This window comes from Mustela nivalis (genome assembly GCF_964662115.1).
Source record: "Mustela nivalis genome assembly, chromosome: 7".
Taxonomy (NCBI): domain Eukaryota; kingdom Metazoa; phylum Chordata; class Mammalia; order Carnivora; family Mustelidae; genus Mustela; species Mustela nivalis.
Window position 1 is genome coordinate 123,914,930 of NC_139026.1, and position 15,682 is coordinate 123,930,611.

The 15,682-nt window shown below is 38.6% G+C and overlaps 1 protein-coding gene across 1 annotated transcript in view; it reads right to left on the bottom strand.

Moving 5' to 3' along the window:
* Positions 1 to 13,301, bottom strand: part of FAM107B (family with sequence similarity 107 member B) — a gene marked incomplete at its 5' end in the record, with an annotated part of 218,638 nt that extends 205,337 nt beyond the window's left edge. The window contains one exon of the mRNA XM_082739564.1: positions 12,891 to 13,301. Coding sequence (XP_082595690.1) covers positions 12,891 to 13,301 — 411 coding nt within the window. The remainder of the gene's footprint in view (positions 1 to 12,890) is intronic.
* Positions 13,302 to 15,682: the final 2,381 nt, after the last annotated feature.

Here is a 15,682-nt window from a genome sequence, read left to right on the forward strand (position 1 = left end):
ATTTGTTAAGCGTTTGTCTTCAGCTTGAGTCATGATCCCAGGGTCCTGGGTTTAAGGCCTGCATTGAGCTCCCTCCTCAGTAGGAAGCCTGCTTCTCCCTCTCCCACTACCCTGCTTGTGTTCCCTCTCTTGCTGTCTCTCTCTCGTCAAATAAATAAATAAAATCTTTTTTTAGGGTATCTTAATAAAAAAATAAAATAAAGAAAAAGCGTTAATGAGCTCTATTTTCTTTGGAAAGGAAGAACTGTGAGTGTTAAACTAAAGGCAATTCAAATCAGGTTAACACTTGCCCTTGGCTGGGGGAAAAAAACCCTCTAACTTACCATGATTAATATAGCATATTCATTCAACCAGCCCCTGTGGGTCCTAAAACATAAGAAATTTGTTTCCAGCATATCCAGTGAATAGAACAGTGGAATTTTTAAACTGAAGTACAACTGTTTGTTATATAGTGAACAGAATGGAAATTCCAACTCTATAGATGCAGGAATTTGGGGGAAATGGGTCTGCTCAGTGGATTGTTATCTTCTTGGTGCTCTTTGGTTAGACACTTCAGGTCACTGACTATGAACAAAGTAAACCCTGCTCTTTTATTAACCACCTGTGAAAATGAGGGCAAAGGATCAACTAGGTCATGGGCAGATTGCCAGATTTTCTCTGATGGGCTAGAAATAGATGCGTTCAAAAATGAGCTGACCTCTTCCTTTTGTACTTCTCTCTTTCCAACATATCAACACCCACTTAGATAATATTTATTATTCTTATCTGAATTGTGAATGCCAGAGTAACCTCTCTTGAAACATTATGCTTTAAAATTTCATGAAATTATACACTCAACTTTTATTTCTTAGCTTGGAATATATATGCCAATTTTCTGAAAACTTTGCATTTTTCCTCCTCTGTAGTCTTTTATGGATAGTCTCCAGTAGTCAAAGCTGTCCAATGTAAATTTGCATGGCTTTATGAGGATGATTTATTTTATTTCATTCTCAGAGAAGCCAGGAAGCTATCTCTTTTCCAGTTGGGATGCAACTGAATATCTGGACTGGAAAATTCCTAAGTACACTGGGTATATCATTCACTCTCATGCCACTATGTTTAACATCTTTTGAAAGTAGAAGCCTAGCATAAGAAATTGTCAAGGCTTAAAAGTAATGGGATGGGATTCCCACCAGCTCATATCCCCCTTGTTGGGAGGTAGGGAGCATGAAGGGACTCTAGAAAACTAATATATCCATGAATTTATAAGTTGTTTTCTATTAAAAACATTTTTATATCAAATCATCTGTCTAGAAGAAATCTTCCTTGGTAGGATTTTTTTTAATAAGTAGCCTAAAATCTTGTTCTCTTTTGTTTAGGCCCATAAGAAAAGGAAGGAAATATTTAATTCTAAAGAAGTGCAGGAAAACTGGTTTGTAACAGAAAGTGGAAATTCAGCCTAGCAGAGCTGCTCTCTATAATGCTTATATAAGGGGGATGCAGAGTTCAGAGTGAGATGAAGGGTGATAGATGTTTATACACAGGTTTACAATATGCTTCTAAGCAGTACAGATGGTACTCTCGAGGCTCAACTTCAAGACAACTTTAAGACATTGAAAATAAAAATAAATTTGTTGAATGAGATCAATTGCCTATAGAGGCATATAGCTCCAAGTGCTTTTCTATTAATAAGTATTCAGGAGTCTCTCCAACACCAAATTCCAATTAATATGGCTTTGATGTAGCTCCAACAGAACATGACTGGAATATGATTCCAACCAAGGAAGCTGAAACCCAGTTAATTTAACCATTCCAGGTCTTGACAAAGATTGTGCCAAAAAAAGAGGAAGGATGGGCATGGAGCCTAGACAAGGAGAGTAGAATAAGCAGGTATTTAGTTATTGGTAGCTGAGTTCTGCACTGCCCAAGGAAATCATGTTTTGATTGGTTGAATTGAGCTTCCTAGTCTGCTGAAATGGTTACCTTTAGAATGGAAATTATTCAGATGCTTCCCTCCACTGAGTCTCAGTTTCCCCATCAGTGTGAACCATAGGAGATAATTTCTGAGAGGTATACTTTGTATAGGGACATGCAGGCCCCTGTCAAGACCTGACTTTTAATATTAGAGAACTGAGGAGCCATTGCAATGATTGAGATTATCAGGAACTAACAATGTAAAAAAATATAAGGATCAAATTAGCTAATCCACATAAGGCACTTAGCGTCATGCCTAGTCCATTAGTAGTGCTTAATAATGGGTAATCAATACCATACTTCAGTGAAGCTATCAAAGTAGCTCTTCTTCACCAAGAGTAAATTATGAAGAAATAGAATATCTGAATAGACCAATAACTAGTAAGAAGATTAAATCAGTAACCAAAAATATCCCAACAAAGAAAAGGCTTGGATGAGATAGTTTCACTGGTGAATTCTATCAAACACGTAAAGAATTAATGCCAATCCTTCTCAAACTCTTCCAAAACTAATTGGAGAGGAGGGGTCATTTCCTAAATTATTCTGTGTGGTCAGTATTACCCTGATACCAAGTTACATAAAGACATAACAAGAAAAAAAAAACTAGAGACTGGAGGTGCCTGGGTGGCTCAGTCAGTTAAGCATCTGTCTTCAGCTCAGGTCATGATCCCAGGGTCCTGGGAATGAGCCCTGCATCGGGCTTCCTGCTCAGCAGAGAGCCTGCTTTTTCCTCTCCCTCTGCCTGCCACCTGTGCTCTTTCTCTCTCTGTCAAATAAATAAACAAAATCTTAAAAAAAAAAAAAGGAAAAGAAAAAGAAAACTAGAGACCAACATCCCTGATGACTATTGATGCAAAACCCCTCAACAAAATCCTAGTGGGCAGAATTCTACTACATGTTAAGAAGATTACATGATGACCAAGAGGGATTTATTCCTGGAGTGCAATAGTTCAATGTACAAAATATCAATCACTATCAGACAAAATTAACAGAATAAAGGCAAAACGGTCATATCAATTGATGCAGAAAAAGCACTGGCTAAATTTAACATTCTTTCATGATAAAAATACACAACAGTGTAGGAATAAAAATAAAGTATTTCAGCACAATAAAGGCCATATATAAAAAGCCCACACTGTATTCAATGGTAGCATCATACCCAATGCTGAAAGACTCAAAGTTTATCCTCTAATATCAGGAACAAGACAAGGATGTTAATTTTTGTCCCTCTAGCCAACTAAGTATTGTTGAATAACATTGGAAGTTCCAGCCAAAGCAATTAGAGAAAAAACAGAAATAAAAGGCATCCAAGTTGGAAACAAAGAATTAAAATTATCCCTTATATGTAGAAACCATAAAGATTACACACACACAGGGGCACACACACACTATTATAAGTAATAAATGAATTCAGCAAAATTACAGGACACAAAACACAATTGCATTTCTATACACCAATAATGAGTAATCTGAAAAGGAAATTAAGAAACTTTATAATGGTATCAAAATCGGAGATAAATTTAGCAATAGCAAAGGACTTTTATACTGAAAACTACAAAACATTGCTGAAAGTAATTAAAGAAGACAAAAATAAGTGGAAAGATAAACTGTATTCATGGATTAGAAGACCCAATATTGTCGAGAGTACTACCCAAAGCAATCTAAAGATTCACTGAAATACCTATTAAAATCCAAATGATGGGTTGTGGGTTTTTTTTTTTTTTTTGCAAAAATAGAAAAAAAATCTATTCTGAAATTCATATGGAATCTCAAGGAATCCCAAGTAGCCAAAACAGTCTTGAAAAAGAAATACAAAATTGGAGGTTTCAGGCTTACTGGTTTCAAAACTTACTACAAAGCTACAGTAATCAAAACAGTGTGTTACATAAAAACAAGCAAATAAACCAATGAAATGTCCAGAGAGAGTCCAGAAATAAACTCTCACGTATATGGTGAAATGATTTTTCACAAGGGTGCCAATACCATTTAAAGGGGAAAGGACAGTCTTTTCAACAAATAGTGTTGGGAAAATTGAATATCCATATGAAAAAGAATGCTTTTGGACCCTCACTTTGCACCATATACAAAAATTAACTCAGAATAGATCAAAGACCTAAGCATATACTCTTAGAGAATACCTAGAGAAAAACTTAATAGTATTAGATTTGGCATGATTTTTTTGAATGTGACACCACAAGCACAGGCAACAAAAGAAAAAAAATAGGTAAGTTGGGTTTTGTCAAAATTGAAATATTTGTACATCCAAGGACACTAATTCAACAACAAAAAATAAACAAGTCGATTTAAAAAATAAGCAAAGCCTTGAATAGTCATTTCTCCAAAAATCACAAATAGCCAATAAGCACATGAAAAGAAGCATAGTATCACTAATCATTAGAGAAATGAAAATCAAAACCATAATGAGATACCACTTCATTCTCATTATGATGACTATTACCAAAACAAATAAACAAAACTTTAAAAACAAATGGTAGAATGAGTGTGGAGAAATGGGAGGCTTTGTGCACTGCTGGTGGGAGTATTTGGTACAATTACTATAGAAAACAGTATATCAGTCCCTAGAAAAATTAAAGATAGAATTGCCATATGATACAGCAATTCTACTTCTGGGTATATATTCAAAAGAATTGAAAACAGGGTCTTGAAGAGATATTTGTAAACCCGTGTTCATAACAGCATTATTCTCAGTTGCCAAAAGGTGGAAATGATGTAAACATCCATTGACAGATAAATGTGTAAACAGAATATAGCATATACATATGATGGAATATTATTCAGCTTTAACAAGGAAGGATGTGTTGACACATGTTTCCACATGGATGAACCTTGAGGACATGCTAAGTGAAATAAGCTGGACACAAAATTCTGAATCCAATTATACAAGGTACTGAGAATAATTAAACTTACAGAGACAGATAGTAGAATGGTGGTTGCCAGGAGATGAGGAGAAGGGTGAATGGTGAATGGGGAGTCAGTGTTTTATGAATATAGAGTCTGAGTTGCAGAAGATGAAAAGAGTTCTGGAGATGGATGGTAGTGATGGTTGCACATGGCTGTGGATAATACTTAATGCCACTGAACTGTATATTTTAAAATAATTAAAATTGTAAATTTTATGTTACATATATTTTACTATAATAAAAATATGTAACCCCTCCCCCTCTAAATCTGTACTCTCCAACAGATTTCTGGTTATCATTTCTTTTTATGGATAATTTTCCTGTGTAGAAAGTACATGGCTTAGTAAGCCCTACCCTGACAGTCCTCAAGGCTGACAACCCCAGTCATTCTGATTTATACATCAGGCTCTTCGAAGTGTAGGTATCAAGGAACTACGTCTTACAGAAGGATAACTGACAAAACTTCATTTCTAGATGATATTACTGTAACTCAGACCCTAAAAAGCAGTGACTGCCTAAGCTTGGGCTCTAGGGAAGTTTGGGTTACCTCTTCTCTATTAGCAAAACCTGGCCTATTATAAAAAGCAGTGCAATTGTCAACTCCAAGATAGGCCTTGTTTCCCCTTCCTTATTACAAAACTAACTTTAAGTTAAAAATACCCAAGACTGGGGCACCTGGGTGGCTCAGTCACTTGCATGACTGTCTCTTGGTTTCAACTCAGGTCATGACCTCAGTGTTCTGAGATTGAGCCCTGTGTCAGGCTCCACCCTCAGCGGGAGTCTGCTCAAGATGCTCTCCCTTCTCCCCTGTCCCTCCCCAACTCGTACATTTGCGCACGCAGTCTCTCCCACTCTTTCTCTTGCTTTCTCTCAAATAAATAAATCTTAAACAAACAAACAAAAAACATACCAAGGAACGATTTCCTATACCACAATTACTTTCTCTTCCTAGGTTAGACAGTCTACCTTGTTGGAGTAAGAACTGGATAAAAACTTAACTACTGCCGTAAAAAGTCTCTGAAACTATTAATCTATTCTAAAGTCTTCAGCTGTTTCATGTGGGAACATATGTGGAATGTGCCTTTTTTTAAAAATTTATTTATTTATTTATTTTTTAAAGATTTTATTTATTTATTTGACAGAAATCACAAGTAGTCGGAGAGGCAGGCAGAGAGAGAGAGAGGGAAGCAGGCTCCCTGCTGAGCAGAGAGCCCGATGCGGGACTCGATCCCAGGACCCTGAGATCATGACCTGAGCCGAAGGCAGCGGCTTAACCCACTGAGCCACCCAGGCGCCCGCCTTTTTTTTTTTTTTTTTTAAGATTTTCTTTGTTTATTAGAGAGAGAGCACAAGCAGGGGGAGAGGCAGGCTGAGGGAGAGGGGAAAGCAGATTCCCAGCTGAGAAGGGAGCCGGATGTGGGACTCAGTTCCAGGACGTTAGAATCATGACCTGAGCCGAAGGCAGACGCTTAACTGACTGAGCCACCCAGGCACCCCCACTGTGTCTTTCTTACACTGCCAACATTGTGAAGGGTGAGAGAGTGAGGAGAAAAATAGCACTGTTCAACTAGGAAGGCAGTTTTAAAAGAATAGGGTAAAAACCCTTCTCCTCCTTGTATTCCAGCCTCCCCTGTCTTCCCAAGTCTAAGATGGGAGCCTCTTCCATGTGCTATTATGGGTGTCCATTGTTGGGACTGTAAGCCTTCTCATATTACATTGACACCACCTGTTTACTCTATCTCCCATTGGAATGGAAGCTCAGGGCTAGGGCTGTCCTGGCACACAATAAGAACACAAAAACTCCTGACCAGAAAAATAAACAGCATACTGCTGTGTTTCATTAACTCCACAATCCCAACAATATTAGACATTTCATTTATAAGACCACTAAAAAAAAAAAAAAAATACAATCAGAAAATACCAGAAGTTGTAAAATGTTTCAGTGTTAGGGTTAATTCACCTCGATTTCAGGCCTGGAAGAGGGAAGAGATGGCCACAAAAAGGTTGAAGACTAATTGGTATCACTTCATAAGTACAGATATGTGCATATACATTTATACAAACAAACACCTTTTTTAATTAGTTCACTTGGCCTATCTTGAGCTTTTCCTCTCAGACCAGATGTTGTTACAGATTTTAAAGAATCACCCTCTTGTCTGAACACCAGGTAACTAAAAATAGAGGGACCTGTCCCCATTTCTTAGCTATGGTTATATTCTGAAGCTCTAAAAAAGAGTATTATTTGTTGTCTCTACCACGGCAGTTTAAATGATGAGAATCAGTGAATTAAAGGGGAAATACTTTTGCCTCCAGGCAAGATTATAATAAAAGAAGCCCATTCATCATCTGCTGAGGGAAACATGTCACTACAAAAATTACTAGGTAATGAAAAATCTGGGCAGTTCCATTGCACTTTTATCAAAAGATCTCAAAACAGTCCCACCATGTCATCAACAAAGTCTTGTCATCAACAGAATACATAGGAAGTGACCCTTTCCATAGTATTGTACATCATGAATCTAAGATTTTTAAAGGTTAAGCCAATTAATAAAAAGCATATAATAATGGTAATCATTATATATACAGATACACTTACATATAAATGCATACACATACACACACAGAATTTTACTTTGGTGGCATATCAAGTGAGATCATGTGTGCATATTTGATTGTAAATCCCTAAACACCACCCAAGCAATAATAAGGAGCTGAGTTTCAATCCTGGCTCTACCACTTCCTCCTGCTGTGACCTTAGGCAAGTGTGTTACCTTCTCTTTTTTTTAATTTATTTTTTATTTATTTTCAGCGTAACAGTATTCATTATTTTTGCACCACACCAGTGCTCCATGCAATCCGTGCCCTCTCTAATACCCACCACCTGGTACCCCAACCTCCCAACCCCTGCCCCTTCAAAACCCTCAGATTGTTTTTCAGAGTCCATAGTCTCTCATGGTTCACCTCCCCTTCCAGTTTACCCCAACTCCCTTCTCCTCTCTAACTCCCCATGTCCCCCGTGCTATTTGTTATGCTCCACCAATAAGTGAAACCATATGATAATTGAATATCTCTGATTGACTTATTTCACTCAGCATAATATCTTCCAGTCCTGTCCATGTTGCTACAAAAGTTGGGTGTTCATCTTTTCTGATGGAGGCATAATACTCCGTAGTGTATATGGACCACATCTTCCTTATCCATTCGTCCATTGAAGGGCATCTTGGTTCTTTCCACAGTTTGGCGACCATGGCCATTGCTGCTATAAACATTGGGGTACAGATGGCCCTTATTTTCACTTCATCTGTATCTTTGGGGTAAATACCCAGGAGTGCAATTGCAGGGTCATGGGAAGTTCTATTTTTAATTTCTTGAGGAATCTCCACACTGTTCTCCAAAGAGGCTGCACCAACTTGCATTCCCACCAACAGAGTAAGAGGGTTCCCCTTTCTCCACATCCCCTCCAACACATGTTGTTTCCTGTCTTGCTAATTTTGGCCATTCTAACTATGAAAGCCCCACAGCAAATATAATCCTCAACGGGAAAAAGCTTGCAGCCTTCCCGTTGAGATCAGGAATACGACAAGGATGCCCACTCTCACCACTCTTGTTCAACATAGTATTAGAAGTCCTAGCAACAGCAATCAGACAACAAAGAGAAATAAAGGGTATCCAAAGTGGCAATGAAGAAGTCAAACTCTCTCTCTTCGCAGATGACATGATTCTTTATATGGAAAACCCAAAAGACTCCACCCCCAAACTACTAGAACTCATACAGCAATTCAGCAAGGTGGCAGGATACAAAGTCAATGTACAGAAATCAGTGGCTTTCTTATACACTAACAATGAAAATATAGAAAGGGAAATTAGAGAATCGATTCCATTAACTATAGCACCAAGAACCATAAGATACCTGGGAATCAACCTAATCAAAGAGGTAAAGAATCTGTATTCAAGGAACTACAGAACACTCATGAAAGAAATTGAAGAAGACACAAAAAGATGGAAGACCATTCCATGCTCTTGGATCGGAAGAATAAACATTGTTAAAATGTCTATACTGCCTAGAGCAATGTATACTTTTAATGCCATTCCGATCAAAATTCCACCAGTATTCTTCAAAGAGCTGGAGCAAATAATCCAAAAATGTGTATGGAATCAGAAGAGACTCCGAATCACTAAGGAAATGCTGAAAAACAAAAATAAAACTGGGGGCATCACGTTACCTGATTTCAAGCTTTACTACAAAGCTGTGATCACCAAGACAGCATGGTACTGGAATAAAAACAGACACATAGACCAGTGGAACAGAGTAGAGAGCCCAGATATGGACCCTCAACTCTATGGGCAAATAATCTTCGACAAAACAGGAAAAAATATACAGTGGAAAAAAGACAGTCTCTTCAATAAATGGTGCTGGGAAAGCTGGACAGCTATATGTAGGAGAATGAAACTCGACCATTCTCTTACACCGTACACAAAGATAAACTCAAAATGGATAAAAGACCTCAATGTGAGACAGGAACCCATCAGAATCCTAGAGGAGAACATAGGCAGTAATCTCTTCGATATCAGCCACAGCAACTTCTTTCAAGATATGTCTCCAAAGGCAAAGGAAACAAAAGCGAAGATGAACTTTTGGGACTTCATCAAAATCAAAAGCTTCTACACAGCAAAGGAAAGAGTCAAGAAAACAAAGAGGCAACCCGCGGAATGGGAGAAGATATTTGCAAATGACAGTACAGACAAAAGGTTGATATCCAGGATCTATAAAGAACTCCTCAAACTCAACACACATAAAACAGACAATCATATCAAAAAATGGGCAGAAGATATGAACAGACACTTCTCCAATGAAGACATACAGATGGCTATCAGACACATGAAAAAATGTTCATCATCATTAGCCCTCAGGGAGATTCAAATTAAAACCACATTGAGATATCACCTTACACCAGTTAGAATGGCCAAAATTAGCAAGTGTGTTACCTTCTTTACGTGTCAGAGAATTGTAACAATATGCACCTCACTACAACCATGGTCCCTATAAAGCACTTCGAAGAATGACTGGCATATGGCAATTGCTCTGTAAATATTAGCTCCCTGCATTTGAACTACAATAGGCGCCCATTTACCACTCCCACAAGGCCCACTTCTCCCATGCAGCCTGGCCTTAGTTTCACAATGTTTTCATTTTATCATTCCCAGTTTGGTCTCACTTCCCAGTCTGGGACCCATACAACTGCTGCATTTGGTACTCCTTGGGGTTCGTTCTCCTTGGCCCTTCCACCTCAACTTTCTACCATTCCTTTTATGATATCCGCAGGCTGGGGTCTTTACAATGACCCCAGCTCTGTCTTCTCAACTCTAATCCATCCTACAAAGCTTTACCTATTTTATGAAATCCCTAAGCATGGCCTTTCTCTGCTCAAAATTCTCAAAGCTTCCCCACTACCCCTCTAAGTTCACTTCTGACCGCAGTATTCAAGACATCCCATTTTTGGCTTCCATCAACCTTTCCAGGTATTTCTTCATCTTAGCCAATCTGATGTACTTACCTCTATGCCACATTCCCCCACATCCATGGTTTTGTTCATACAATTTTCTTTTATTGCAATGTCCTCCCCTTCATCTCTGCCTTTAAAAATTCTAACCCTCCTTCTAAACCTATCTCAAATTCCACCTCCACTGCAATGTACCTTTCCAACCTCCTTTGAACTGTCTTTTGTGTGTCTTCTTTGGGATCCTTATATTTAATCTTGCATTGGGATTGATTCCATCATAAGGCCTGCCTCACATCTGTAGTCTATCTGTGACTTTGCTTATACAAGTGGACAATAAATATGGATGTTACCCAATGTGTTTAACTGGTTATGTATGAATATGCATATTTACTTTGAGCCTCTGTATCAAATATGCAACTAAACCAGGATGATAAAATCTTCCTGGTTTTGTTGCCATATTTAGCAATATATGGTGGGGGTGCTGGGTTGTTGGAATCTCTACCCAACAGAATCTTCCAGTTCATCAAACCAATAAATCATTGGTTCCTTTAACATGCAACAGATAAAAACTTGGCCATGATGTTCACTCAGTTAACTATAGTACTGCTAGAAATATCTTTTTTAAAAAATATTTTATTTATTTATTTGACAGAGAGATAGAGAGCACAACTAGGCAGAGCAGCAGGCAGGCTGTCCACTGAGCAGGAAACCTGATGTGGGACTCGATCTCAGGACCCTGGGATCATGACCTGAGCCAAAGGCAGTTGCTCAACCAAGTGAGCCACCCAGGTGCCCCTGCTAAAAATATCTTAATCTGGATATGGATTTAAACTGAAAATTGGGGGCGCCTGGGTGGCTCAGCGGGTTAAAGCCTCTGCCTTCGGCTCAGGTCATGATCCCAGGGTCCTGGGATCGAGCCCCGCATCGGGCTCTCTGCTTCGCAGGGAACCTGCTTCTTCCCCTCTCTCTGTCTGCCTCTCTGTCTACTTGTGATCTCTATCAAATAAATAAATAAAATCTTTAAAAAAAAAAAAAAAGAATCTGTTTCTAAAAAAAAAAAAAATAAAATAAAAAATAAACTGAAAATTGAACAATACATGGTTTTGCTTTTGTTTCTTTGTTTTAGGTTTTGATTTAGTGATGTTAGGGGGAAAAAACAAAACCATTATAGTTCTTGCTATAACAGGGGGCTTAGTGAAATCTTCTATCCAATCTCAGAACAGAAAGTTGTAGACAATAGAGCTAAGATTCAGTAATTTAAGATAAGCCTGTAGAATATCAAATGAAACTATTTTTTTAAAAATGTATGTTAACCTTATATTCCCTGTTTTATAGATTTCAATGCCAATGAGGCCTCATGGTGAGCAAGCCAGACAAAATATGGTTTGTTAAACTATATGGAAAACAGTGATTTTTGAAAATCAGAGTATCTTGGTAATGGATCCCCAAAGACTTCTCAGATTTTTTCAGTCTGGTCCTAAGCTACTTGGCCAGGAATATGACCAAAAAAATGCTCTAAGTGTATCTCTGGAAAACAAAATTCAAGAAACCTTGCCTCTTGAGATTACCAAGAACTTTGACATGACTGTGTAGCCCAATCTAATCAGAATAGTCAACAATTAAAATTCAGTAATGTCTCCAACAAGAAGACAGATTAAATAAATAACAGATTAAATAAATAAATAACTCAAGATGATGCCTTTGGAGAGCAGCAACACTTTTTTTTTTTTTTTTTTAAGTAACTTCCTTCTCCTGCCTCTAAGTTGGGAAACTATCACAGGAACAGCCATATTATTAATAGTTTTACAGGTCAGTTCCTTTCTTTAGTGCTATGCATAAAATGATCATCATTTCCAAGTTTTCCCAAACTGCTATTATTCCACATGGTTTATTTTAAGTAGGGGCAGTCTCTTAATTCTATAATCTAATCTTTCATATTGTGGATTTTCATATAAATAAATTCATGTACCAGTTAAAAAAAAAAAAAAACAAAAACCTTCCCAGGCAATCTTACCCCTAATCTTTTATTCAGACACGTTTACTCTGAAAACCATGGACAGTTAATGAAAGGCCAGTTTGGGCCATTGCTAAGGCCCCAGTGCTTATTCTCATTGCCTCCTTCTCTATCCTTTGAGAACCTTATGAGAATGTAAAAGGCTTTACACACTGCCTCTCACTAGTTAGAGTTCTCCTCAAAGTCTTATTCTCTAAAAATATTGGGGCACCTGGGTGGCTCAGTGGGCTAAAGCCTGAGCCTTCAGCTCAGGTCATGATCCCAGGGTCCTGGGATCGAGCCCCACATCGGGGTCTCTGCTCAGCAGGGAGCCTGCTTCCCTTCCTCTCTCTCTCTGCCTGCTTGTGATCTCTGTCTGTCAAATAAATAAATAAAATCTAAAAAAAAAAAAATCTTAAAAAAAAAAATTAAACAAGTTTGTTTCCTGAAGGCATCCACTGAATGATCAAAACTCTCCTCTGACCCCATTCCTTCTATAACAGCATTAGGAAAACTCACCATTGGCATTTCAATAATTGATGGTCTGGGGATAGAAGTCTGGAAAGTAACTGCTTCACAGTCCGATTTACCTTCTAGTGACCCAGGTGAATCCTCAGCGGTCTCAGCAGGCTGATTGGAAGTGTGGTTGCTTGAATTCAGATTTGCACTGCCATTTTTCTCTGAACAGATGCCAGAATCTTCCCTCTTCTCTGGAGTTCCTTCTTCCCCTTTCGAGTGAAATGAGTGCCTCTCTGCTTTGGCCATGGGCTGAACATAGATGGTGGAATGAGTGTCAGCTGTGCTGGGCTGATCAAAGGGTGCATTCTCCCTTGTATTCCCAAAACAAGCAAGCAGAGCTGAGCATGGAAAAGGATGCATCCTTCTAGATGGAGATTTCAGTCTTTTGGTGAGCCTTGCTTTCCATGTGGACATGACCTGCAGTGAAACATTGCCAAGTTCAAAGTGGGGGAAACTTTTCCAGGGGTTCGATCACCTCCAGTTTCCTTACAGTAACTATTTCCTTTCCTGAAAAGAAGGACTTTCTAGTGGTTACCCTTAAATAGAAGATTAGGAGATGGCAATGCCACCCTCTCTTAGAGAAACTTAGCACCCAATTCCCCTCCGGGAAGCGTCTGTCCCAGGGCAATTTCACGCTCTTCGTTCCTCTATGCTGTCAGTGGCTAAAGAAAGCTGTCTGTGAGGCATGTGTTGGCTTGGGTTACAGTCCCCAGGCAGGGCAGACGCTTCAGTGTTAGGCAGTGCCAAGTCAAAAGACAGTTGCTTCAGGTTACCTTGAAGGCATAAAGATAATGTAGTCTGATAGCGTCCGCCATAATAGCGTCAGCCTGTGTATCAATAACATCATAACAGCAGCATAACCTTCTTTGGTTACCCCCTTCAAATATTTATTCTCCCAAACAAAACAAACACCACCCAGTTCCCCATCATGATCGAGGACCTCTAGAGGGTCCTTGACCCTAGCAGCTGTTTCATTATTAAAATAGGAGGTAGATTTGAATCTTTTGTCTGGAGAGATCCATGTTTGGGTTTGATGTCACAGGGACTTTTCTGGATCTTTCTTGAATCTTCCTCAAAGAAGCTTCCTGGCTTCAGGATCCATATTCCTCCTTTTGGTAATTATAATTGAGTCTTTGTTAGTTTGCCTTTTCACTACTCATGTTAAGTCCATGATTAATTTTCAACAACACCAAAACAAAAAAAAAAAAATTAGCTAAAATGAGCAACTAATGCAAGTATGTATGTGTGAATGTATGATCTATTCCTTTACTGTGTGTATTACTTAATTTTGAAAAATAAACCCCCTTTGAACATAAATCTTCTACTTTCAACACATCAATATGTGAATGGTGAAAAATAATAATTATAAGAATATGCTCAAAACTGAGATTTTTCCTTAGCCAAGTAACTGCTAGAAATGTTAGAGAAATATAATACTGTAATGGTTTTACCATTAATAGTGACTTTCAGGTCAAGGCTTCAGGGTATATTCCCCATTCCCATTTATTCATTTTCCCCTCTCTTTTAATTTAATGTCAAGATGTGCTCTTAAGACCAAGCAGGTGGTAGATATCATAGCACTAATCCCCTATTTTACAGAGACAGAAAAAGATTCTTTGAAATTTCAAGAGACTAACACAAGGTTATGCTGTTGAGAAGGGCTAGTGGAAAGTCCAAGATAACTGGTATTTTATCTGACCTCTGAGTCTCACTCAAACTGACAATCATCTTATTGATATGACAGCTGTACTGGGAACATTCCTTTGGGCTGTCATGGCCATCATACACTAAGTCAGATACAGCTTGAGGAAGGTGGCTATAGCATCAAATGCAGATTTTAAATTTGGAAATAAAATATAAAAATTGCCATTACTGAGAGGTTACCATGTAGCAAGCCCTGTGCTAACCCAGGTATACCAAATTTCCCAGTCTTGAGGGATCATTCTCCTTTAATACCTTAGTATAAGCAGTATAAATCCCCCTCCTCACAATAGCAGGAAGTCCAGGCTTTTAGCAGGCTCCCCAACCAGCCTAACAGACTTCCTGAGGAGCCCTAGGAACCGTGTTTTTTCTCTTTTCTACCATGGTCACTATGATCCCCTCAGGCAGGGTGATTCCAAGATGCTTCCCTTACATGGCTCCTTCTTGGTCCTCTCACCACCAAGCATGTTTACAATAAAGCAAAAATGGCTTGCAGATGGCAGGATGGAATTAAACAGAAGTAAAAATAATTCTTAAACTTGGTTTCATTCACTCATTCATTTATTCAGTCAACTATATACCAAGCACTATCTAGAACTAGAGAGACAGCAGTTAACGATGCACCTTTCAGGTGGCTACAGTTGGTAGACTCCTGGGCAAAAAAAACCTCTGAGCCCTCCCCAGACCTGTTGTATCTCTCTTTTTGGTCCTGAGCTTACAGCCCTTCCATGGGGACCACCTCACCTCCCTCAGGGGCACATCCAGGAATTCTGGCCAGAGTGTCCACTCCAGCCCATGCAGAATTGTGGCTTCTTTTTAGTTAATGGTAGCTAAGTCTTAGCTAAAATAACAACAATAACAGATAATGGTTATTGAGTGTTTATTATCAGTCATGAGTCTCAACAAATTAACTCATTTAATCCTTACAACCTTAAGAGAAAGGTGATATTATTAATTCTTATTTTTACCCATTAGAAAAACAAGACACAGAAACTTAAGTAACTTGCCCAAGGTCACAGCACTGCTAAGGAAGAGAGCCAGGATTATGAGTCCAGCAGCCTGGCCCCAGAGTTCATGCATTTAATCACTATACA